Source organism: Poromitra crassiceps, assembly GCF_964638095.1.
Source record: "Poromitra crassiceps genome assembly, chromosome: 13".
NCBI lineage: Eukaryota > Metazoa > Chordata > Actinopteri > Beryciformes > Melamphaidae > Poromitra > Poromitra crassiceps.
Window position 1 is genome coordinate 1,762,196 of NC_139644.1, and position 26,789 is coordinate 1,788,984.

At 44.8% G+C, this 26,789-nt stretch overlaps 1 protein-coding gene across 1 annotated transcript; it reads left to right on the forward strand.

Annotated features, from left to right (window-relative positions):
* On the forward strand, positions 1–25,057 carry scaf1 (SR-related CTD-associated factor 1). The gene is made up of 7 exons (XM_083648900.1): positions 1–121; positions 10,222–10,693; positions 11,160–14,527; positions 15,300–15,382; positions 20,397–20,708; positions 21,895–22,023; positions 24,340–25,057. The coding sequence occupies exons 2-7, from the start codon at positions 10,395–10,397 to the stop codon at positions 24,496–24,498; spliced, it is 4,350 nt and encodes a 1,449-aa protein (XP_083505026.1). The 5' UTR covers positions 1–121; positions 10,222–10,394; the 3' UTR covers positions 24,499–25,057.
* Positions 25,058–26,789: the final 1,732 nt, after the last annotated feature.

A 26,789-nucleotide genomic window follows, 5' to 3' on the forward strand; every position in this document is an offset into this window, starting at 1 on the left:
GCCTCTTTATGTGCTTTTAAAACGGAAAGAAATCACTTGATGTTGTGTATAAACTGTGACTGTCCGTGTTACACACAGAGGCCAGAAGCTTAACCCCACACTGCACAGCAAAGGACTGAAGGTAATTGATTCGCACACATCTTCAGCTAGCATTGGCTAACGTTAGCTGGCTAGCAAAATACCTGCTGTCGGCAAACCCTGGCAGACACCAAGACACGCTTTTTGTTTGTTTTAATGTACGTTATCCAATACCACAAAGAATAGTCGACCTGCTTGCTAATACTCTGCCTATCTAACGTTACATAGACATACCGGTAAGCTAACGTTAACGTTAGCTGGGCAGTAGTGGGTCAATGTTAACACGGTGGCTAACGCAGAGGCATTAGCACTGAGGTTGTCCGATGGTGAGTGTACCCCTAACTGTAGTTACCTCTCAACAATGAGGACATAGGATGCATAACGTTACAACTAACTAACGTTATTCAGTTGACATTAACGTTACGTTACTCTATGGACATTACTAGTACAAAAGCTAGCCTGCCTATCCTGTTAATGGCTGCTGCTCTCACTTACACGATGGAAAGAATCATAAACCAGGGTGAGATTTGTGAAGAAAAAAAACTGGGGGGAGGGGGGTGTTTATGAACCCTTTGTATTCATTAAATAAATCAGAACCATAGGTATAGACTATGGAGCCTATTAGGCTAATTCTTGGAGCTTCTTTACAGTAACATTTATAGAATAGCCTAATTATGAACTTAAATAAAACAATTGTGAAACTTGAACTTGACCACTATATTTGCAGAAATATTTTCATGCAATCCATTTTTAAAAGTATAATTCATCAAGCATATTTTCACCCTTAGTGATGTAAGGGCTTTAGCCTATTATGTGAAATTCATGCTGCATTGTCCTTTACTCATCGAGATGTGATCATATACCAATACAAATAATAATTTCATGCCATAATTAAATCCCCCAACGCTCCTTCATTAACTTCCTGTCAGCCAGACCAATACACTTACTGTGATTCTTGTAAGTCACTGCAGCTCTGCGCACTGCGCAGCAAACGTTGATATTGAATAGAAAATAATCACAACATGGCACAACGTGCTGTCATAAGAAATAGGCTGGACCTTTGGATCCATGTTTGCACTAGGGATGACAATTTATTTTTATTTTTTTCCTGACCGCGACAACCAACGCTCATTAACCGAAATAACCGTCAACATTAAAATTAGGGGTTGGACGATTCACTTATGTCCCGATTCAATACTATCACGATACCTGGGTGCCGAATCGATATATATATATATTGCGTTTCTTAAGTATTGCGATTCTACGATTATTGTGAATCGATATTACGATTTACACACACACACACACCTGTATTATGTATTATAAATGAAAGAAACCTTCAGCATAGGGCTGGGCGATAAAACAATAACAATATATATCGAGATAGAGACGTCATCAATACAATAAAGAAATGGTTTGATAGCAAGTTCGATAGCACGGCTGCATGGTAAAATGTCCCTTGTTAATGGAGCGTGCTACAAGTGACACAGAAACAGCCAATCATTTAACAGACAGGCCAGACAAACCCCGAGTGTGCACCCACCCCAGCTCATAAACAGCCAATCATATCCCTTGACAATGTGCAGTGCTAGTGACACGAACAGCACGTTTGGTTTCAGCCGGCATCACGCCACCACACATGTGAAATTGCAACAACACAGAAGGAAGAGAAAGCTGAAAGCACAACACCGTTGTCTGTAAACGTTACAAAGGATTCAATGTAAGTTTCAATTCATGTTCACCTAAATTGACAATGTGTTAACATGTGTGTTCCACATCGAATTCTTTAACGTTTACAGACAACTTTGTCCTGCTTTGGCATCCCTTATTGACAATTAATTCCTCCATATCTTCTATCTATTACTGTATATTATGCTCCCACTCATCTCCTCCTTGTTCCGTTTCACATGCCGGGTGAGATCAAGTTCGCGTCACTAGCACTGCCCATTGTCAAGGGATATGATTGGCTGTTTATTAGCATTGTAACAGTTTGCGAAGCGGACAAGCCTGCAGGGTAGGCCCGCTACGACTGAGCTAATGCTAACAAAACTCGCTAACACAAACAACAAACATATCCGCTGCATCATCGGCAGCTTTGGTTTAACGTAATGCCAGCTTAGGGGTTTCCCCTCCTCTCGGAACCTGTGTGGGACATGGATTGCAAATTACAGTAGCTTTCTGATCATTGTGAAACTGAAAAACAGCAACACACTACACACTGGCAGCAGCCATGTTTGCGTCGCAGCTGTGATGTCACGAATGTGCGACAACAAAAAGCTCCGCTTCCGAGGCAAAAAATAAACAGGATTATTATCGGATAATTTATTGGAAAAAGGCCATTATCGGAATAATAAATAATAACGCAAAATGGCCATATCGGCCGATAATTTATCGGTCCGATAATTATCGTGCATCCCTACTGCTTAGTCTGCAGATAAAACACAATGACAAAAGGCATAGTAATTTAGACTCTTATTGTCATGTTACTGATCTGTTCAAATTTAGCATTGGTTCCAGTTCTCAGTGAATTGTAGCCTGGGCCCAATGAATGGTGCAGGCACTATAAACCATCTGTGTCGTTTCACTTTTTACTGAAAAATGCTGCCACCAGATTAAAGAAAAGACGCTATGTGATGTTGACTGATGCTTTTTATGTAGCCTAATGTGCACGACTGCGCCTTTGTTTTCCTTATTATTGGCTCTGTTAGATGGCTCTGTCCAGCAGCTAGCATTAGCTCAACTCCAAAGTCCCTTTGGCTTATAGTGGGACACCCGGCTAGCGTGGTTAGCTTAACGTTATCGAGTTGTTTTTTGGAGTTAAATACACAATCCCTGGATGTTTCATTTCGGGTAAAGGGGTTTCCATTAGTTTCTATAAGTTTTTTTTTTTAATCAAAGTTTATTTTCAATTTTTCAACATAAAAACATGGTATTTCAAGAAAGAATGAACTGAAGATTGGGCTCATAGCTCCAATATCCCTCCCCTTCATCTCCCCCCCACCCCACAAGCCCATTAAAAAAACAAAACAGAAACAAAAAACAGGAAAAGAAAATACACACAGCATATTCCCAACTTGGCAAGAGGCATCTCGAGAGCATTTGTGTTGAATTACTTTCCCACATACATACTCATTCATACACACACACACACACACTACAATGGGAAGAGAGAGAGGGAGGGAAAGAGGGATAAAAATCAATATAAAAGTAAATAAACAAATACAAAGAAACAGAATACTAGTCCATTCCAGCTAATAGCTGGGCATCTAAAGCCTCTACAAAATCAAGAAACGGCCTCCATGTTGAATAGAATTTGGAAACTGATCCTCTCATGGTATGTCTGACTTTTTCTAATTTTAATGACTGCATAACCTCCTTAATCCAACGTGCAAAAGTGGGCGGGGAAGCATCTTTCCATTTGGATAATATCAATCTCCTAGCTAATAAAGTAGTGTAGGCTACTAGATTTAACTGAGCAGCACTTAATTGTGCACCAGCTGGAACGACCCCGAAGATGGCACTCCAAGGGGAGGGTTCTAAATGATACTGCAAAATAGTGGCCAGGGCCTCAAAAATAAACTGCCAGAACTGAACTAATTTCGGGCATGACCAGAACATATGACCAAGACTGGCGGTTGTTTGTTTGCATCTATCACAAGTTGGGTCTAGCTCTGGATTCATTTTAGCCAGTTTTTCTTTAGAGTAATGAAGACGATGAACCACTTTAAACTGAATAACACAATGTCGCAAGCATACTGAAGAAGAATGTATTCTCTTAATTGCTAAATCCCATACTTCCTCAGAGATAGGCATTTCCATATCCTTCTCCCATCTATTTTTGAGGGGTTCAAATACGACTTGGTCAAGAGTGTTAATTATAAGGTAAAGCATACCAATATACCCTTTTATAACCGGATTCAATTTAAGGATACGGTCCAAGTGGTTTTCGGGTGGACGCCCTGGAAACTGGCCCAAATTGGACCGAGAAAAGTTACGAATCTGCAGATATCTAAAAAAGTGCGATGGGGGTAGGCTAAACTTATCAGAGAGCTGATCAAAGGATGCAAAGGTGTCCTCAATAAATAAATCCTCTAGAGTAGATATTCCCTTCAGTCTCCAAAGTTCAAAAGTACTGTCAGAAATAGAAGAGGGGAAGGCATAATTCTTTGTGATCGGTGTGTTAATAAGAAAATCTTTAAATTTAAAGGCCTGTCTAAATTGTTTCCAAATCTTGAGAGAGTCACATACAACTGGATTGGTCGTAATTTTTGTAATAGGGAAAGCCCCAGAAAAGGGTGAGCAGAGCAAGGAATGTAAAGACACTTGAGATACAGTTGAAGCCTCCAAAGCCAGCCAGCAAGGAGTCTCGTATCCTACTGGCTTAGACTGCCAAAAGGACATGGCTCTTACATTGCAGGACCAATAGTAATACTGAAAGTTTGGTAAAGCCATTCCACCAGCTACACGAGGTTTCTGAAGGACAGTTTTTCGTATTCGAGGCATTTTACCATTCCAAATAAACAATGAGACAATTTGATCCAAGGAAGAAAAAAATGATTTTTTGATAAAGACTGGTATTAATTGGAAAAGATAAATGAATTTAGGCAAGATGTTCATTTTAACTGCATTGATGCGCCCTGCAAGGGTCAAAGGGAGCCCCGACCAACGTGCCAGATCTAATTTGGTATGGCCCAACAGAGGGAAAAAATTATGTTTAAATAGTTCACTATATCTCCGCGTTACAACAACGCCCAGATAGGTGAACCTTTCAGGTGAAACCTTAAAAGGAAGGGAATTAAACACACATGTGTCTGCTGCAGCGTTAATCGGAATTAGTTCGCTTTTATGTAAATTAAGTTTGTACCCAGAAAAAATACCAAATTCTTTTAGCAACTTCAAAATCTTAGGGATACAAATTAGTGGATCCGATACAAAAACCAGCAAATCGTCTGCAAAAAGTGAAACTTTATGGACCTGGTCTCTGCGAATACCATAAATACTATGGTCACTACGCAAGGCTATGGCCAGTGGTTCTATTGCTAGGACAAAGAGCAGGGGACTTAAGGGACAACCCTGCCTTGTCCCTCTGTGCAGCTGGAAAAATGGAGACATAGTGTCATTTGTGCGTACTGAGGCCCTTGGGGAGGAATATAGTAGTTTGACCATGGATATGAAACCATCACCAAAACCAAATTTTCGTAAAACAAAGAAGAGATAATCCCACTCTACACGGTCAAAAGCCTTTTCCGCGTCAAATGACACTACTACCTCTGGGGTCTGGGAAGGTTTAGAATAGATGATATTGAAGAGACGTCGAAGATTGGAGAAAGACTGTCTCTTTTTGACAAATCCAGTCTGGTCTGGAGAAATAATCTCTGGGAGCACTGTCTCTAAACGGTGAGCTAAAACCTTAGCCAGTATTTTCACATCGGTGTTAAGAAGAGAAATAGGCCGATAGGATGCACAATCAAGGGGACTTTTACCTTTCTTAAGTAAAACAGAGATTGAGGCTTCGCACAGTGATGGAGGGAGCGAGAGTGCAACGATTGATTCATTAAACATTTCAGACAGTAATGGAGAGAGTAGCTTTGAGAATGTCCTAAAAAATTCATTTGGGAACCCATCGGGCCCCGGAGATTTCCCAATTTGCATGGTTCCAATTGCTCGTATTATTTCAGCTTCAGAGATAGACTCCTCAAATCTATCTCTGACGTCAATGCCAATGGAGGGGATCTCCAACTTTTGGAAGAAACTCTCCATTGGTGTCTGATCTTCAGGGAGGTTCGAAGCATAGAGATTAGAATAAAACTTTGAAAATGTGTTGTTAATTTCCTCATGGTTGGTGGTAACCATACCTGAGGAAGTGCGAATCTCAGAAATATTTAGTCGAACCGAAGATTGGCGAAGCTGATGTGCCAGGATTCTGCTCTGTTTCTCTCCCTGCTCATAATTGTTAGAGCGTGACTTCAAAAGAAGACGTTCAGCATGTCCAGTTGTAAGAATGTCAAATTCTGTTTGTAATGACAGTCGGGTCTTATAAAGCTCAGGTGAGGGAGAAGAAGCAAAAATTCTATCAAGTTTAAGGATTTCATTTTGTAAAAAATTGGTTCGTTGCGATTTACATTTGCGAACATGGGAAGAGTAGGACATAATTTGTCCTCTCATATAAGCTTTTAATGTCTCCCATAGAGTAGCTATAGATATTTCCGGGGTACGATTAATTTCAAGAAATGAAGTAATATGGTCAGATAAAAAAAGTATAAATGCTTCATCCGACAGTAAGAGAGAGTTAAAGCGCCATGTGCGATGGGTTAAAGGTAAATTTGGTAAAGTTAATTCAAGGAGTAGTGGAGCATGATCGGAGATTACAATGGGCCTATAACTACAACTTTGCACCGATGAGAGTAATTTGTTATCTAACAAGAAATAATCGATTCGAGAATAAGTCTTGTGGACATGTGAAAAAAAAGAATAATCCCGAGCTGTGGGGTTTCGACAACGCCAAACGTCCGACACTCCATGGGCACTTAAAAATGAATTAATGGCAGCAGAGCATTTAGAAAGTGAAGAAGGCTTCGGTGAGCTACGATCGAGAATAGTGGATAGAACACAATTAAAATCCCCCCCTAGGATCAAGCGATAAATATTAATGTCAGGTAGACGAGAGAGAAAATCCCCAAAAAAGTGAGCGTCATCCCAGTTTGGAGCGTATATATTGGCTAATGTAATCGAAGTGTCATATATCCGACCAGTGACAATAATGTACCGACCCCTTGAATCTGCATCCACTTTGGAGACTGAAAAAGGAATATTTTTATCTACAAGAATAGCGGCCCCTCTAGATTTGGATTTGAACTCTGAATGAAAAAGCTGACCCACCCAACCACAGCGTAGCCTAGCCTGATCTAAATCACAAAGATGTGTTTCCTGAAGAAATGCAATCTGCGTATTGAGCTGCTTTAGATGCGTCAGAACCTTTTTCATTTTTATCGAAGAGTTGAGGCCTTTTACGTTCCAGCTGGTGCACTTGATTGATCTACTCGTACCCTTCCCTGTTCCAGCTGGTGATGGCATCATGTGTCATTACAGAGAAGAGCAGTGTGGACATCTATTGACACAGTTGGAGAGAGAAAGATGTAATTAATATGAAACAATAACCTTAAGAGGACCAGTAGTAGACATTTGAATAAAATATGGAAAAGAAAAAAAAAGGGGGAAAGAGGGGGAAAGGAGGGGGGATAAAACAAACATACAACTCACATACACACATACATCCAACCCCCACAGGGGTTCACATACGCGATAGCGTATACCTGACAATCAAGCAGCAAATTGGGGTCCTGCCAAATGGAAATGTGCGAAAAATAGAAACAAAAAATGGATACATTTGTATATATAAGTGTTGGCACTTGGGAGTAATACTGAACCATTTCAAAGGGAGAGGGGGAAAAAGAAAGAATATAAATAAATAATGCACAATCAGACAACTTAAATAAAAGCAAAAAATTAAAGTAAGTATAGGTATGTACATATATCCAAATGTGCATATAGCCCACATATGCATATAAATCATACACACGCACGTGCAAACTCACACACACTCACATCCAGATGAACTATTTCTCTTCACATACAGTACATACATTACCCACACATGTTCACTCGCATATACACTCATCCGGCTATATATACATATAAAAAGTAAAAAATCATCTTATCAATGAAAACATAATACATACACTCTTTATAAAGAATATATGAAAGTAAAGAAAAAGGGAGAAAAGAAAAAAAGAAAAAAAAAAGAAAAAAAAAAAAAAAAAAAAAAAAAAAAAAAAAAAAAAAAAAGGGGGGGGGGGGGGGAGCACATTGGCGTTTAGTCTATTAGTGAGCCATTTCTAAAAGAAGAATTTACTAAGTAGCCATTCTAGTCTGGCTCCTCAAAGAGGGAAAAAAAGGGGTAAGGGCAGTTATAGTGTATTCAGGCACTGACGGCTTATGTAACAAAGCAGTATGATTAATATATATGGAGAGGGCAAAAGAAAAGAATTATTAAATTAAAATATATTCTAATATCACCTCTTACTCACATAGTTATGTATATATAAACACACATGCATCCTTTGTCTAAATACATACCCATACATACCTATTTCGCTTTTTATTAAATGTTATTGTTTTTTGATATTTATATTTATATTTTTATTATTTATAGTTTTTTGATATTTATATTTATATTTTTATTATTTATAGTTTCTATAAGTTTACGCCAGCTCTGTGTATTAAGTGTTTTTGTGGGGCTGTTTGATCACAAGCCACAGACTGTAAAGCAGTTTGTCTGCCAAGTGGACGAGCCTGACGTGTAGGCAGCTGTGATGTCACGAGCGTGCGACAACAATAGGTCCGCTTCCAAGGCAAAAATAAAGCATGATTATTGGCTGATAATTTATCGGAAAAATGCCATTATCGGAATAATAAATAATAACGCAAAATGGCCATATCGGCCGATAATTTATCGGTCCGATAATTATCGTGCATCCCTAGTAAGTAGAGTGCAAACTGCGGAGTAAAATGAGGTTTCCAATATTCCCGTCAGCAACACATGAGCTTAACGTTGCTATGTTACAGCAGGCTTTTCGCGTTAATATCGTTAGCCAATAGCTAACGTTAGCAGCTAAAACTTAACGTTGCGATTGGCAGTGAGCTAACAAGCTAATTAGCCTTCATCTGCATTCGCCACAACGTGCTTCCTTTTGAGATGCTCGTGCATCATACTCGTTCTGCCATGATAAGCGAGTTCAGCTCATTTAGCAGATTTTGCACTTCACATTATTGTGGGTGAAATGCTCCCACACTTTGGACGTATGAGGACGGCTAGACATTTTTTCTGTGGAGCACTGGGAGCAAACTGCAAGCACTAGCAGAAGCTCACACAAACAATTAAAACCAGAGGCTTGAATTAGGCATGGGTCAATTTCCGGTTTTGCCGGTCCGGTGTACGAGCTTAAACCGGTTTGATTTCCTGGCAACCATCTAAACGGAGATGTTTCATTATGCCAGGAACTGGTCAATTAAAACACAACTTTAAAAGGCAGCCTCAGCAGTAGGGGTGTCGCGATTTCTATTCCATCTCACCGCTGCTGCAGTCAGCCCTGCTGCCTGTCACTGACCTAGTCATGTTGTCATGCGCAGACAGGAGAGGATGAATATTTCTCGCATTGCGAATAGAACGACAAACTTATGAATAAAAGGCATTGGACTCGGTGTGCAATGTGATGTTTCTTTTCCGGATGACGGATTAAAAAATAAAATAAATTCGGGCATGTGCCAAGATCATTAATAGGACAGAATCAGAATGTTACTAGATGTAGCCTACCGGTGTTTTCAGCTCATGGACTGGGCTCAGCTGCTGTGTCGCTCCGCCTCCGCTGTGTCTCATTGAAAAGGTGTGTTTGTTTTTACTTAGCGCACGTGCAAGTGGGGTGGAGAGGGGGAAATAATACTGGTCTGGGAGAATCGCGATCCTGCCTGTAAGTTTGATGATTGAAATCGAACGCTCATTTCGATAATTTTTTTGATTCAGAATCGAAATCGCGACGCCCCTAGCAGGGAGTTCCCCAAGCCCCGGTAGCTGGCGATTTCTCCGCCTACTGGCCTCTGGCCTACCGGTTACTTTATACACTGTAAAAAGAAATCCTGTGGGAAACATAATTATTAGAATTTTCTTTGTTCTTAAAAATATACATTGCCTGTTTGTGTTTTGCAATATGGATATTATTTTATTTATAATTAAATTGAGCATTGGGTCTTTATAAGAATGTTTATTTGTATTATTTCAATTGTCACACTCATGGATACATATTTGAGGTTTGTTTATTAATTGGGAAAAGGACCACCGGAACAAACGCCGTGAACATGATCCGGCTACTTTTTCAATCTGACTGGCTACTCAAAAGTTTGGGGAACTCTCTGCCCTAGTATATTCTCCGTTCACTAGAAATTGCAGTTCATTGTGGGTATTTTACAGTGGACTATATAGTGAATCACATTAACAGTTGAGAATTCTGACTATAGTACAAAATGGCCAACACACTATATAGTCCACTATTTGTCACAGTGGCTCATGGTTCCTCTCCTTTCTTCTAGGACTTTGTGGATTTCTGTCCTCCAGTGTGGCCTTGCCCTCCATCACTCAGCTCCAGGTTCCAGGGTGTTTTGGACGACTGCTGACCTCTGGGTCAGCAGTCTCCCTGACCTCTGACCTCTGGGTCAGCAGTCTCCCTGACCTCTGACCTCTGGGTCAGCAGTCTCCCTGGCCCATGGACTTGACTCCAGCCCCAGGCTTCAAAAGGAGGCCTGCTGCCTCCTCTTCCCCCCATGGAGTTACAGAAATGGCCAAGAGCCCTCCTCCCTTCTCTCCCCCCTCCTCTCCCTCATTTCCCTCCTCCTCTCCCCCATCACCCTTGTCTCCGTCATCTTCTCCCGGGGCGACAGCGATGGGGTACCATAACCATGTGAAAGGCCACGCCCGGGTCTCCTCCACCTCAGCCTCCCTAGCAGCTCCGCCTCTCTTCACCCCTCCCCAGGTTATCCGCGGGATCTTAAAAAGTATTAAAAGGTAATCAAGTCTTAATCACCATTTTATGAGGTATTAGATTTGGTAGTTATATACTGCCTAGTTTATATACTGCCTAGTTATATTCTGCCTAGGTCGCCGACTCCCGTCCGAGAGAACGACGCCATCCACAAGCGATGAACTAATCTAGTGGACAATCTCCCCTCACTCTACCCCACCTTATCTGTTCCTTCTGTTAGAACGAGAAGGCTCATATTCTCTGGAGCTGTGTCCCCTGCCGGCCTATCTAAATTCTGCTGGGTCTATAGAAGTTATCACAAACTAAGACACTGTTTATTTTTGCCATCTGAAAATCAGTATATAGTAAATGTAAGTTAAAGGTAAATCAGTATATAGTAAATGTAAGTTAAGGTGTGTCGCTGATGGGATGAAAGTGCAGTTGAGGCCTTAAAATATTTAGAAAAAGGTCTTAAAAGGTATTGAATTTAACTTGAGGATTCCTCTTCAGGTTTGACGGACAAGACAAGAGCGGGGAGAAGGAGATATATGACCCCTTCCATCCTACTGAGGGCGAGCGGGACGGGAGAGCAGAGGACGAGTCAGAGGGGGACAAGTATGACCCCTTTGACCCCACTGGCTCCCCAGCATCAGATGCTGGAGAGGAGACGGGACGGGACGAGCGGGAGGACGGGACTGGCAAGGAGGGAGGGCTGAAGAGACCGAGTGATGAGGAGAAAGAGGAAGCCCCCCCAGACTCCACCAACAGTCTGCCTGTACTCCCAACCACTCTGCTCCCCCCGAGGAGGAAAGTGGAGCGGACCAGAGAGCCGGGGGAGAGCGGCGACTCGGACCACTCTGAGATCGAAGAGGGGGAGATAGTCGGGGCTGCTGACCGAGATGGAGGCGGTAAGAGAGCTGCTGGAGGAGTTAACCCTTTGACGCCCGGTGCCTGTTTCTTTGGTCCCAAGCCGGGGGGGATCGTCCGTGTGCTGGACGGGGACGGCTTTGTGTCGGTGCGGACGACGGAGGCCGACTGGCCAGTGGACGCAGAGCCCGAGGAGGAGGAGGAGGAGGAGGAGGAGGAGCCTGTGGTCGGGGTCGGGGACCTGAGAAGCAAGTTGGTGAGCCGGCGGAAGGAAAGATATGGCCCCTGTCCTGACCCCGCCCTCTCTGCTCAGGCCACACCTCTCCCCTCCTCCCCTCCTCCCTCCCCGCCCTCCTCCCCTGTCCTGCTTTCTGTGGAGCAGGGCAGCAAGGCCCGCAAGTCCTCCAAGACCTCCAAGATCTCCAAGACCTCCAAGGACCGCGACCGACACAAGCGCAAGGAGGAGAGAGCCGGGGACAAGGAGGAGAGGAGGCGCAAGAAGAGGAAGGAGAAGGAGAAGGAGGGCAGCCGGGAGAGGAGCAGAGAGAGAGAGAGAGAGCGAGAGAGCAAGACTGAGAGCCAGGCCAAGTCCAGGCAGAGGAGCAGCCGGAGCAACAGCCACAAGAGGAAGAAGAGACGACACAGCAGATCCTCAGGGAGGGTCCACTCTGAAGAGCGCCCACGGGAGAGGGACCAAGACAGAGAGCGAGAGAAACACAGAGACAGGGACAGAGAGAGAGACGAGGACAGAGAGAGAGACAGGGATAGAGAGAGAGACGAGGACAGAGAGAGAGACAGGGACAGAGAGAGAGACGAGGACAGAGAGAGAGACAGGGACAGAGAGAGAGACGAGGACAGAGAGAGAGACAGGGACAGAGAGAGAGACAGAGAGAGAGACAGGGACAGAGACAGGGACAGAGAGAGAGAGAGAGACAGAGACCGAAATCGAACCAGCAGCCGAAGGCGAGATGGCAGAGATGAAGACTCGAGCCGTAGAAAGAAGGAGAGGGAGAGGGAAGGCAGACCACACTCGAGCAGCAGAGAAAGAGCCAGTTCAAACCGGTCCAGAAGAAGCCGGGACAGAGGAGAGATCGACGGGGACAGGCAGCACGACGGGGACAGGCAGCACGACGGGGACAGGCAGCACGACGGGGACAGGCAGCACGACGGGGACAGGCAGCACGACGGGGACAGGCAGCATGACAGAGAAAGACGGAGGGATGGTCGTCCCGTTGTCCCGCCATCCATCCAGGACCTCAACGGTTCCGACCTTTTTGCCATAAAACGAACCATCACCGTCACCACCACCACAACCACCACCACTGTACCTGGCTCCCCAACGCTCTCCCTGGCCTCCGGGGGGAGCCAGGGAGCCATGCAGGACTCTGACAAGCCCCACAAGAGGAAGAAGAAGAGGAAACGCCACAGCACATTTGACGAGGCAGAGGACGGTGGGTCCCTCTCCCCACCAAGGTATCGCAGCTATGATTCAGACCGCTACTCGGACAAACTGGAGATAGACATGCTGTCTTTGGATGGCGAGGCTTTGGACTCAGACTATCCCTCTCTGGAGGACACACCGCCCCCTGCCCTGCCTCCAGAGCCCCCTGCCCCCACCCCCAAAACCAAGACCAACCCCAAAACTGGACGACATCACCCCAAAAAGAAATCTCACGCAGTAAAGAAAACCTCCTCCTCTTCCATTAGAACCAAAGGCAAAGGCCTCCCGCCATTGTCGCCCACCCAGGCTACTTCAGGCTCCGCCCCCATGTCCTCTGCTGTCCCCTCAACCAAACGGGCCAGGAAGTTGGTAAAGGACAAGGAACGTGAAAAGGGCAGCAGAAGAGAGTCCGGCCGCTCTGGCAAGTCCAAGAAGGAGGGTGGCAACGTCCGTAAAGCCAAGCTGCAGTCCAAGGTGTCGGTGCTGGTGCGCGAGGGCGTGAGCAGCACCACAGGGGCCACGGTCGGCTCAGGGAAGCTGGGCATGGACCTCCTGGGCCCAGGCGGCGCAGGTGGGGGTGCCGCGGGCTCTGTGGTGGGTGGATCTATTGCAGTGGTCTTCCGGAGGGACAATGAGAGCCGCTCTCCATTCCTCAAGCCTTGTTCAGAGCCGCTGTCGCTGGGCGGACGCAGTAAGGATTTGCGTAAGGTGGGCAAACGCAGCAGCCTGGCTGCACCCCCCTCCTCCTTAAGCAGCCCCGCAGCTTTAAGGTCCAAGAAAGCCAAGCCCAGCTCCACCACCTCCACCTCCTCCTCGGCCTCCTCCCCCTCCTCCTCTTTGGCCACCAAGCGCCGGCGCCGGCCGGGGAAGAAGACCACACGGGAGAAAGGCGGAGCTGTGGGGTTGACGGACGGAGATGGCAACCAATCAAAAGCCAGTTCTGAGGGCTGGGGTGGAGCCTCCACAGAGATACAGTCAGGGATTGGAGGAGGCAGCAAGTCGCTCAGTCCTCATGCTGCTCTAGCTCCTGCACCCTGCTCTTCCTCCTCCTCTTCCTCCTCTTCCTCCACTGGTGCCCCCCCTCCCTCCTCCTCACCCCCCCACACGCACCCCCCTGTCACAGCCTCCCTGCGGGACACCAGGGAGTCTTCTCCAGACTCTCAGACTGTAGACAGCAGCTGTAAGACCCCAGAGCCCTCCTTCCTGCCTGAAGACTGCTGCCCGGCCCCGACCAGCCCCCTGCTCCCGCCGTCCAGCCCGGCTAGCCTGTCCACCCCCCAGGGGACCGGCCTGACCACGGTGCTGCCTGCACCCAGCGTCAAGCCCCTCCCCCCAGATGATGCACCCAAAGTCCTGGCCTCTCCTCCGTGCTCCTCGTCCTCCTCAGGCTGTGGGCTCCCCTCTCTGTCCCTCCCTCCATCTTCATCAGACCCTTCCTCCTCTTCCTCCTCTGTGTCCTCCTCATCTGCCAGTAAGCCCCCGCCCCCTCCCCCGCCCCCCCCTGTAGTGGCCGCCCTCCCCTGGAGTCTGCAGACCGGAGTGGACTGCACGGCCGGAGGAGTCCTGGCATGTGAGTGACTTCCCTACACGGACTAAAGTCCTTTCATTCTTAGGGTGCAGTCAGGACACCTACAGTTTAGAACCATAAAGCACGTCCAGTTACAAGCAAACCAGATCTGGAAAACAAAAGTCACATGCATTTATTTGTTGAATAGAGTTTTGGTTGGAGAATAGAGATTTTGATGGCAGGGGCGGGTGGGATGTGGTGTCGTCAAAACACATCTGATTCCCCTCCCTGTAACTTTAGCTAAGCATCTTTGCTGTAACCTGAAATGTACCTTGTTTTGTCTATTACTTTGCCATATTTCTGGAATATCATGGACTTTTGAGTCTTATATATTTCAGACAGAAGTTGAGGGACTAAATTAAATTATGTGAGAAATTTAAGCCGACACTATGGGAAGTTCAGTAAATAGAGTTAATCAGTTCGGCTCCGATGGAAGTCCCCAGCCTCAATTGAGCCCCTTTTAGATTGGCCAAAAATCCCACTAATATCCACAAACTAGTGGCATCTAAAAGTTTCCAAGCCGGGCCGTTTAGCCTGACCTCCTATACTTGAGCCGGACTACGTGTGCGTTCAACGCTTTTAACGCACACCTGCCGGCCAATCAGAAAAGAGTATTCACCCACACCATGGTATAACGCACATCTGCCGGCCAATCAGAAAAGAGTATTCACCCACACCATGGTATAACGCACACCTGCCGGCCAATCAGAAAAGAGTATTCACCCACACCATGGTATAAGTTGTAATGCGGCTCTGTAATAATTCTGCTTCTCAGTGACGGCTCTGCTCTTCAAAATGGAGGAGGCCAATATCGCCAGCAGAGCCAAAGCACAAGAATTCATCCAAGCCACCAGTCAGGTGAGAGGGACACTGTGTGTGTGTGTGTGGGGGGGGGGGGGGGTTGTCTTCTGCTCAGTTTTCATTTTAAATTAATATTCCTGATTTGATAATAATGATTTGATAATATTTCCCCAGTCTGAAGAACGGCAAAAGCGTCTTTTCCTCAGAGAAACTCTGCAGGTGCATACTGCTGTTCTTGCTTAATTGTTGTTATTGAGTTATTAACTGCACTTATGGCTGTTTAAACTCTCAAAATGTTAATGTTATTGGCCGCTCGTTGCTTCAGGAGCCGCCATTACTGTTTTGCCAGCGGCGTCCCTGATTGGCCACCTGTTAGGTTGTCAACTACGAGGCAGGTGAGGCTAACTGGCCCGTGAATAGAGATGGCAAAAAAGATTCTTTTTTTTCCCTGAGTACTAGGTTGAATACTGAAACCCGGTACCACTGAGTACTAGATTGAATACTGAAACCCGGTACCACTGAGTGCAGGGCCCGAAATTAGAGCCCGCCACCTGCCAATGGCAGGCAGATTTTAGGTTTGGCGAGTTAGGTTTGGCGTCTGTCCGCCACGTGGCGGGTCCCAAAATAGTCGCCATGTAATATTACAACTGTGTATAGCCGGCTAACAACATGAGTGCTGAGGCTGTTTCATTCCGGCTCTCCCGTATAGGCTACCAAACGTGACTCTGGAATGAAATGCAGTCGTCAATTTAGCGGAGGTAAATTGACAGCCTACGTTGGGCGAATCAATCAATGAATCAATCGCTCTCACTTGTTGCCGACACTCGTATGATACAGTATATATGAGGAGATAATAGTTATCATGTGTGTTTTGGTGTGCAGCTGGCTAACACGAGTGCTTTGTGAGACTGTTTCATTCCGGCTCTCCCGTATAGGCTACCAAACATGACTCTGGAATGGAATGCAGTCGTCAATTTAGCGGAGGTAAAAAGCGTCTTTTAACCTCTGCTAAATTGACAGCCTACATCGGGCGAATCAATCAATGAATCAATCGCTCGCGCTTGTTGCCGAGCTCGTATGATGAGGAGATGAATCAAAATGCTTACCACCAATAAAGCCGAAGGGGAGCCGAGAACGAGTGCAGGAGAGCTAATGCAGGTGCCAGGTGTGGAGTGGGAGAGAAAGTGCGTAGCCCAAGTCAGTGTTTCCCATACATAAAGGAATTTGTGGCGGGCCGCCACAAAAGGATTTTGACCGCCACAAAAAGATGTTGACGTTTTTTTTACAGTGCACCTGAACGCAACATGCAAGATGCTTATTAGAAGCTGATTAAGTGTCCAATAAATGTTCATGCCATTCTGGCCAATACTTCTGTTATAGCATTTCAGTCTGGAATATGGAATATCTTTCAATAATCTATGATTTAGCTGCTAAATTGTCAAATACCGCCATCTGCTCGCTACCCAGGCACTTATGTATGTACTTAACCTAACTAACTTAATAGGGGTGTCACGATACACTCAGTTCACGAAACGATACGTATCACGATACTGGGTTCACGATAACGATACGATACGATACGATTTTAACAATATTTTTTTAAACTTGAATAATGACAATATATGACTGGAAAAGTAGTATTTTATTTGAAATGCACAAATACAAAACATGCTGTTGTGGGAAATTGTTATTACAATAACAACTAGAAAAAACATGAGATTGGAGATAAGGCTTATCTTGAAATAGAATGAGTTACACTGTCACTTAGATTTACTTTGAACTAAAAGGTTTCTCAGCAGTATAAATTCTCATTATGCATCTTCAGTTTTTCTTCAAACTCAAACAACAAGACTTTTCTTAATCTATTTTTTATGCATCTTCAGTTTTTCCTGTCAAGTAAACAGTTTTGCCAGAAACTCAATTGAATGGTTTCTCTCCTGTATAACTTCTCATGTGTCTCTTCAGAGACTTGTTCAACTGAACTACTTTCCACACATTGAACTTCAACAAACAAAGACGTTTCTTAGTCTATTTTTTGAAGAAAAAAAAAAAAAAATTTTTTTTTTTTTTTTCGATATGAGATTTCATCTCAACGATACATATCGTGACGTTTTACTATCGCGAAATTTCGTGGGACGATATATTGTGACACCCCTATAACTTAACCTAACTAACTATCCGGTGTGCACAACATTGTCAGCCTAAACTCCGGCTGACACCCCAAAAACCTACAATCCGCTACAGAAAAATGTATACCGTTTCTTTATTAACTGGCCCCTCGCCTTCTATCATTTCACGAAAGTGGCAAAGCAAGTTGAGTATCCCTGACCTATAGGGAGAAATTTTGTTTGTCATTGTAAACCCACAGCACAGTAATGATGACATGTTCTTCATAGATCTAGCCTTTTAATTTTGCTCTTAAGCTTTCTCAAAGTACACCAAATTCATGCATTTTACTTAAAACTACTTAAAATCCCCCACCACAAATACTCAAAATCCTGTGGGAAACACTGCAAGTTGTGCGCTGTCTGCACTGAGACTGTCGCAGTTATTACTTTTAGCTGCGTCGTTGTTTTTTTTTACAACAATTTAAGCTCAAGATTGACTTGACATGTATTGATAAGATTGACTTAACATGTCATCAATCAATATATTAAAATAATTTGCTTCAAATTTTACTCTGGCCTCTTATTTAAGTGTGTATTCTTCAACGGAATACCTTATCTATTGAAATGTACTGAAACAAATGGATATATATGGATATATGTGACACAAAAATGCGTTTTTTTTGGGCCGGTAAGAAATATGCTTGGCGGGTAGATTATTTCCATCTACCCGCCACTGGCCGGTGGGTCAAAAAGTTAATTTTGGGCCCTGACTGAGTACTAGCTTGAATACTGAAACCCGGTACCACTGAGTACTAGGTTGAATACTTAAACCCGGTACCACTGAGTACTAGGTTGAATACTGAAAATTTGCATACCAAATTGCAACACAGATTTCGGTACCTCAGCTACCTCATTTAGGTGCCAAGTCTGAGCTGCTGATTGAAATATCCGCCCTCTAGTGCTTGGAAACCAAACATCTTCACCTAACATGATCCTAACTGTTATTTACTGTAAAGCCCCAAACGCACAGGGAGCCAAACATGACGCGCGTCAATTTCTGCCCCTATTCACCTTATGTAGCCATGCCCATTTGACCCGTTTGTGTGGTTGTGTCACGACTTCTGGCAAAAAAAAGAAAAAGGCCGGCTGCTCCAATATCATCTAACTCTGAATTAACTAATAATTTAGCCAATTGTACAGTATGTAACATACCAAATAAAAGCAAACGGCAATGTCTAAGAATGCAACGCCATGTAACTGGCTCATTAAGTCTTGCATTCCAGGGAATTACGTTAACGTCTGCGGGTCTTATTGACGTAAATGGCTCGAGCTGCGCTCGGAGGAGAGAAACCCATCTGAAGCTTTCTTTGTTGGAGTTCAGGTTTGTTTTACAAGAAAGTGCTCGTCATTGTCGACAATAACGTTATCTGACCTGGCTAACAGTGGATACTCGGTTTGCTTGCTGTGTACCGAGCTCAAAGTAGTAGGCTACGTTCTTTGTGTTACCCCCTACACTGTCCGCTACAAAAACAACTCTCTTCTTCTGACGTTCTTTTGTATTTCGCGCCGTGACCGCCGGAAGTGTTAACACAAACCGGAAGAATTTGGCCCACCCCCGCGTATGAACATAAGGTGAATAGCGCACTGCAAGCATCAGATCTGAAATCTATACACCACAGAATGACAGAACCATCAGTATTTTGGGGGAAACTTTAGGCCACTAATTTATAATGTAGGCAGGCGGACCGATGAAAAAGAAGTTGTTAGACCGCAGTTTTGAGCCCCTGTCATTCAGAGGCTGTTGTGGATCATCCTACCTGTCTGCCGTGCAGAGGGGGAGGAAAAAAAGGCAGCGCTGCGCGAAAGAATTATGCAATCATTCTGTCCAAACTTTCACCGGTCCTGAGTTTGATTCTTGCCTGGGACGCTGTGGGCGCTGGAGTTGTGACCCCCCCATATCTTCAGTGCCTACTGCCCAGGTGGGCTATCTCGTCGAAAGGGCCTTTCTGTGTGGAGTTTGCATGTTCTCCCGGTACCCCCCAGGGGGTTCCTCCGTACATAACCCCCCACTAAAAACATGCAGAAGATCGTCATCCGACCAGTGACGACAACATCTGAAGTTGGTCCAATGATGGTCCCCGGGCGCTGGAAAGAAATAGCAACCACTGCTCCTGGCCTGCCCCCCGGAGGAAAGGACAAGCCTGGATGGGTCAAATGCAGAGGACATATTTCACCGGCCACCGTCAGCATGAGTGTGTGTTGTGGCCGCATGCATGTGTTGTAGTGTGTTCGTGTGACAATAAAAGACGGGCTTCTGTCTGAAATCGTGTTTTTGTTTCTTTTTAAACCTGTGATCAGGAGGATGAGCAGGCTAGTTATTTAAACCTGTGGTCAGGAGGAGGATTTAGCAGGCTAGTTATTTAAACCTGTGATCAGGAGGATGAGCAGGCTAGTTATTTAAACCTGTGGTCAGGAGGAGGATTTAGCAGGCTAGTTATTTAAACCTGTGGTCAGGAGGATGATTTAGCAGGCTAGTTATTTAAACCTGTGGTCAGGATGATTTAGCAGGCTAGTTATTTAAACCTGTGGTCAGGATGATTTAGCAGGCTAGTTATTTAAACCTGTGGTCAGGATGATTTAGCAGGCTAGTTATTTAAACCTGTGGTCAGGATGATTTAGCAGGCTAGTTATTTAAACCTGTGGTCAGGAGGATGATTTAGCAGGCTAGTTATTTAAACCTGTGGTCAGGAGGAGGATTTAGCAGGCTAGTTATTTAAACCTGTGATCAGGAGGATGATTTAGCAGGCTAGTTATTTAAACCTGTGGTCAGGAGGAGGATTTAGCAGGCTAGTTATTTAAACCTGTGATCAGGAGGATGATTTAGCAGGCTAGTTATTTCCCAGCTAGCTTTAATGTGAGAAACTCCAATGTTTTCTTGTCCTTGGCCTCTGTATGTCTTGCAGATCCTCTCTCAGGCCAATCAGAGCCAGTCCCAACAGCCTTCCTCCTCAGGCTCCTCCTCTTCCTCACAGATCCCGCCCCCTCCATCACTGCCTCCGCCCCCTGGCCCAAGCCCCGCCCATTTCATCCTCCATGGCTCGCTGCCATTGGTTGGCTGCACCAAAACCCCGCCCTCTCACCTGCACCCTTCCATAGGTGGTGGCTGTGCACAGACCCCGCCCCCTCCCTTATCTGTGGGGCTGTCAGGGGCGACTGGGAGCTTTGGTGACTTTGGTGACTTTGGATGGGACAGTGAGAGCAAAGACCCTGATAAGGTAAGGACCTGTGTTCTCTCTGTCATAGGCCCTTTCCATACGATGCGTACGTGGATGGATTTCCTACATGTTCATTAACAATGTGATGTTGGCGGAAGGAGAAGGTAGAACTCAATTGCGAGAGCATTTGCAGCACCCGGACCGTCTACCGCGCGACCCGGCACAGTTATCTTGTCAGCACATCCTTCGTTATAGTAAATCTTAAAAGAAAAAAGGCAGCAACCATTTATTGATTCGTGAAGCTGATTTATGGTAGGGCGCACTCGACAGAAATAGAGAGCCGCGCGACGTTTGTAATTTATGCTTTGGCGAACGTAACATTTGACTGTTAAAGGAGAATTTCGTTTTTTTTAACCTGGAGCCCTCTCCTCACATTAATTATTATCTGACGACTCACCCAGTGTTCTCCGGTGCGATTTGGAGCGTCGTAGGCATTGTTGAGATCTAAATAGTGTCCAAGCCAGTCCTTGAATGCGCTCTGTCGGGGCCACATGGCAGCGTGCTGTTACTCCATGTAAATAGACCGTTTTCTTCCCGTGTTCTTCCCATATCGTCATTATATGATCCCTAAAGAAACATCAGACTGCTAATCACCTCCGGGCTATTTCCAGTAGTCTTTACCAGGGAGACAGGACAGACGCGCGAGAGATATGAGCGCAGGAGCTGAGCTTCCGCACACAGGCCGGCCGGCAGGAAAGTCTCGCGGGACTTGACGAGAGTTGATGACACAGACCACGAATGAGGAAATTAAATCCCTGGTAAAGACTACTGGAAATAGCCCGGGGGTGATTAGCAGTCTGATGTTTCTTTAGGGATCATATAATGACGATATGGGTAGAACACCGGAAAAAAACTGTCTTATTTACATGGAGTAACAGCCATGTGGCCCCGACGGAGCGCATTCAAGGACTGGCTTGGACACTATTTAGATCACAACAATGCCTAGGACGCTCCAAATCGCACCGGAGAACACTGGGTGAGTCGTCAGATAATAATAAATGTGAGGAGAGGGCTCCAGGTTAAAAAACAAAACAAAATTCTCCTTTAAGACACAAGCCAAGTAACGTTATTGGTAAACTTATTTTCATCCAATGAGTGCCAATGGAAAAGGCCTATTTATTAGTCTCTTTGCTTTCCTCCAGGTTTTAGCATGATGGAATGTGTCTGTTTCCCCCCTGCTGCTCAGTACCTGAAGAAGCTGCACACCCAGGAGCGAGCGGTGGAGGAGGTGAAGCTAGCCATCAAGCCCTACTACCAGCGCAAGGACATCAACAAAGACGACTACAAAGACATCCTGAGGAAAGCCGTGCATAAGGTCAGAGGTCAGCCGCAGACACAGGCACCGTGCATAAGGTCAGAGGTCAGCCGCAGACACAGGCATCTGTTATAGAGTGCTGCAGGGAGGGCGGGTTTTTGTAGGCCAACCCGGTAGTTAGCATCACACTGAGACAACCATAAAATAAATGTGCATTTTGTGATAAAGCATATCATTTGGTACACTTATATATATGACCATAATTCTGCCAATAAGAGCCCGGGTGCTTATTATGCTAAATCAACTTGGACCCCGGGCGGTAAAAGGAAGACGGGCGGCAATTAGAGTCAGGCGGTTATTTTTATTTTCACATAATTGAGCCAGGCGATTATTATTCTTTGAACAGAAATGCCTGCTCATCAAAAATGGAAAGTATCAAATTGCTTATTTAAACCAGTGAGATAGTACTTAGTACACACAAGAGGGGTAGGTACAGGCAGTTTTGAACATGCCTAGTATTGTACAACGGACTGGAATGAACGAAAACAACTGATAGCCTTCATCATCATCATCCAACTATGTTACGGTATCAGTTCATTGCTCTCCTCTTCTCCATACCATCTTTTAAACAAGTAACATTAGCCTACCGCTCACACATTCAGCTGTTTGTGTTTCATTGGAAAGAAGTCAACGTTATGAGTCTCGCTTGCCAGACTCTCCCAGCAAAGCAACGTAGAAGGCACGCTAACGTAGCTACCAAGCTAACGCCAAACAAACAGCACTGCAGCACTAGACAAAACAAGCAAACTTAACCAAATACCGGTAGGTAGACGCCAAGTTTCCAATACATGTCCAGTATAATGGGTATAATCCATACTGCATTTATGATCGCTGTTCCGCTGAGAGAAATGCACTTTTACAAGGCACAACTGTAACATTACACTATGTTAGCGTAAGTTGCCCACCGCTCTCGGTTAGATAGCATCTCCAGCACGTTGCATACAGGAATCCGTAGCATTAAACAATGCGGTATGCATACTTGAAACATGTCGGTTACAGCATGTATAAATAAAATATAAAACTGTCTGACAGGAGGAGAAACTTCTGCCTGACTTCCTCCAAAACAACGTCATTACCGTAAGTGACTGAATTTAGTCAACACAAAAACATACAGTACAAACAAACCGTATTTATTCTAATAAACGCCCCGGCGGCAAAAAGAGTTGGGCGCTTATTATGCTAAATCAACTTGGACCCGGCGGGAAATGGAAGACCGGCGGCAATTAGAGTACAGGTGGCAGGTGCTTATTGGAAGAATTAGGGTATATATATTATATATATAATTTGGCACACTTATAACCAAAGGCAAGGTAAGCTGCACAGCTAATTGGCTTTTGGCTTTCAAATACACGCAATATTTTCTCTGACAACATTTTAACGTTATAAATTAAATTCTGCTCAATTTTGACTGTTTTCTGGTGGTTTTCTTACTTAGACTAGTCGACTACTCTAAATTAAAATGTCTGTTTAACCGACAGGGAAATTAGTGGCTAGGAACATCTCTAATAGGCTGATGACTAGAGCATGGCTAATCTGCTGTGTAAGTGCAAAGTTTGTCATGAGTTTTATCAGGCCTAGATTAAGCAGAAGCATGTGCGTCTGTCCGTCCATGTGTCTGTGTTTATTAAGCAGAAGCGTGTGCGTCTGTCCATGTGTCTTGTGTAGGGATGCACCGATCGATCGGCACGTGACCGGAAATGGCCGATTTTCACGTGATCGGCCTCGATCGGTGATCTGCGACTGGTCTGGAGCCAGTCTATAAACTCCTTGTCCATGGATCATTTTGATGTTCTGTTGCACCTGTTTTCTTTTGGAAAAGTAAATGCATGATAGCTGTGGGATATAGGCTATTGGATTTAATTTAATTTTTGTATTCATTGTATTTGCACAAAAAAGCTCTGTCCAGTAGCCTAACCTGGAACACTTTTATTTTGAGATGTGTTTGAGTGAGATGGTCCTACTTCATGCAAATAATAAGAATTGTTTATTTGTTTATTTGGATCCCCATTAGATGTAAGAATTGTTCTATGAATCTTAATTTTCAAACAAAGTTACAAAAACGTTTGTGTAAGCTGTCAATTGTTGTTTTTAGAAAAAAAAATCGGAATCGGCAAAAATCGGTATCGGCAAGTCAGACTATTCAAAAATCGGAAATCGGAATCGGCCAAGAAAATGGCAATCGGTGCATCCCTAGTCTTGTGTTTATTAAGCAGAAGCGTGTGCGTCTGTCCATGTGTCTTGTGTTTATTAACCAGAAGCGTGTGCGTCTTCCGTCCATGTGTCTTGTGTTTATTTTGATCCCGCTGTCACTGTCAGATCTGCCACAGTCGAACTGGAGAGATCAACCCGGTGAAAGTCAGCAACCTGGTCAAGCTGTACGTCCAGCGCTACAAATACTTCCGGAAACACGGACGCAAGATGGACGAGGAAGAGAGGGAGGAGCGGGAGCTAGGAGCGCTGCACTTCCCTGCCTGACGGGGGCGCCGCACCCCCACACCACACGACGTGGTCTGGGCCTGGAAAGCCAGGCTGACTTGTCTTTTTTTATTGTTTTACTATCATCCCACCTTCTCTATGTGCTCATGTCATCTTATACAAGCCCCTCCCACCTTCTCTATGCGCTCATGTCATCTTATACAAGCCCCTCCCCTCGTCTCTCTCTGTGCTCTGGCTGTGAATGCCTCTCCATGTAGAACTCACGTATCCTGTACATGGCAGGTCATGTGACGCCTGCACACGCCCACATTCTGTTGTAGATACTGTAATCACACTACACCACATGCCCCTCCCCCTCTGCACCACATGCCCCTCCCCCTCTGCCAACCGTATGCAAGCTGAACATCTCAGTAAAGTGGGACGTCTGACTGGAGAATGGGTTCAATAGAGATCTGACACTTGTCCTCTGTCATTTATTTCACTCTGAAGTGCTCCCTGTTTTTGTGCATGTGTGTGTGTGTGTGAGTGGCTAGGAGGCCAAGAAGGTGGTTACATTTCTTTACAAATTGACTTCAACGAAATATAAAGGTTGCTTGAAAAACGTATACACATTAGTGTGCTCCTTTCATGTCTTCTATGGTCTGCAAAGTATGTTGTGATCTCTCTTCCACTTACATAGACTCTTTCTCAGTTACAACCCTAACCCTAGTAAATACACTCAGGGCCTGTTTACACTCAGTTACAGTCAAACTTAGGTCCCTACACATATAAGCTGTTTTTTCCGCTTTAAACGCGCCCGAGTTAGTTTCCTCGGATAGTGCGCTTCGTTTGGGGTGGTGTGAAAGCGCAAAGCTCTGGTGGGAACATACAAGCGAACTCTGGTCCGCTTGAAAACGTGGGTCTCGGTTCGTTTCCAAGTGAACTCTATAGCGCGGTTTCGTTTGTGGTGTGAAAGCAACCCGCACTAAACACACGAGCAAATATAGGAAGCGCCAGTGCATCATGAGTAGAAGGCGGTAGAAGGGAGCAAAACACATTGTTGTCTCTCAACAGGGCTCGCGTTCTCCTTCGGCACTGCCTCGCTCGTCTCAGCTGCAGAATGAAATGTTCAACAGCTCGCTGCCTCATCTGCTGCGCATATTGGCCACATTCTTGTCAAATATTCATTTTATAGTTACACTATCATGGTGTTGCTCCATGGTTTGTGTTTCCTGGATTCACTTGTGTTGTTCAGTCGGCCCTCACCAGGCAAGGCAGCAGAAGAGGAGAGATTTCCCTTCTATATTCTGTCCAATAGACGAGTGACTTTTGATCATGTGACATTGTTCAGAAAGTTTGGTGCTTGTGACAAATTGCTGTGTGAAAGTGAAACAGACCAAATGAAAGATGCAACAATGTTGCAACTTCACCCCCCGAATCACACCGAGTCCACCAGCTTATATGTGAAAGTGACCCTATTAGTAAATACACTTGGGGCCTGTTTAGACTAGGGATGCACGATATATTGCCAATCATTTCGGTATCGGCCGATGTTAGTCATTTTTTAACATATCTGTATCGGTCCGATGTTGCAATGTTAATATCGGTTATCGGTATCAACCAAATTCTTCACATTGAGATGAAATAATGCCGTAAATCTATGATTTATGGGCTTTTACAAATGTTTTTGAAATAAAGAAATGCATAACTTTTTCAAATTCAGTGTTTACATGTGTTTTTCAGTATGTACAACATTTTATTATCATAGAAATGTGTTTTTATACAGATCATATCGACATCGGTAAATATCGGTTATCGGCCATAACAGCAATCTTAATATCGGTTATCGGCATCTGCCAAAATTTTCATATCGGTGCATCCCTAGTTTAGACCACAACGGTTTCTGTTTAAAACAAACTTGTGTTTTGTCCTTCTGTTTTGGGGACGTTGTGATACGTCTTGAGGCAGGAGGTCATAGTCATTCCTTAATATAATATCTGGAATATCATCTTTTTCCAATGGTATGACATTATTGTAGCATGGCAGGTTGAGCGCTAGGTGGAGGTAGAGAGCACTGCAGGGATTCACTGATCTCACACAGGAAAGTGGTTGCCTCTCTTTCCATATATGGTAGGTTGGTGTTTTGCTAAAAGGACCAGCAGAGACGCTCTCAGGTGAAAGCAGTGTGGGCTAGCAGAGGGACTGGCTACTTGAGTCCTACAGACACTAGCCAAGAGTCACAAAACAGCACTTCACCGTCACCGATGGTCAGGCTGCACGCCACATCACTCCAATGAACTGACCCCTAACGAGGCCTGAGCTGGCCAAGCCCAGACTGGGAAGTTGATGTG

Bases quoted from the DNA above. Each gene is read 5' to 3' on its own strand.
- scaf1 (XM_083648900.1), top strand. From the start codon at position 10,395: ATGGACTTGACTCCAGCCCCAGGCTTCAAAAGGAGGCCTGCTGCCTCC. The intron at 15,383-20,396 runs GTGAGAGGGACA...TATGTCTTGCAG, and splicing joins TCATCCAAGCCACCAGTCAG to ATCCTCTCTCAGGCCAATCA. The intron at 20,709-21,894 runs GTAAGGACCTGT...CCTGCTGCTCAG, and splicing joins AGAGCAAAGACCCTGATAAG to TACCTGAAGAAGCTGCACAC.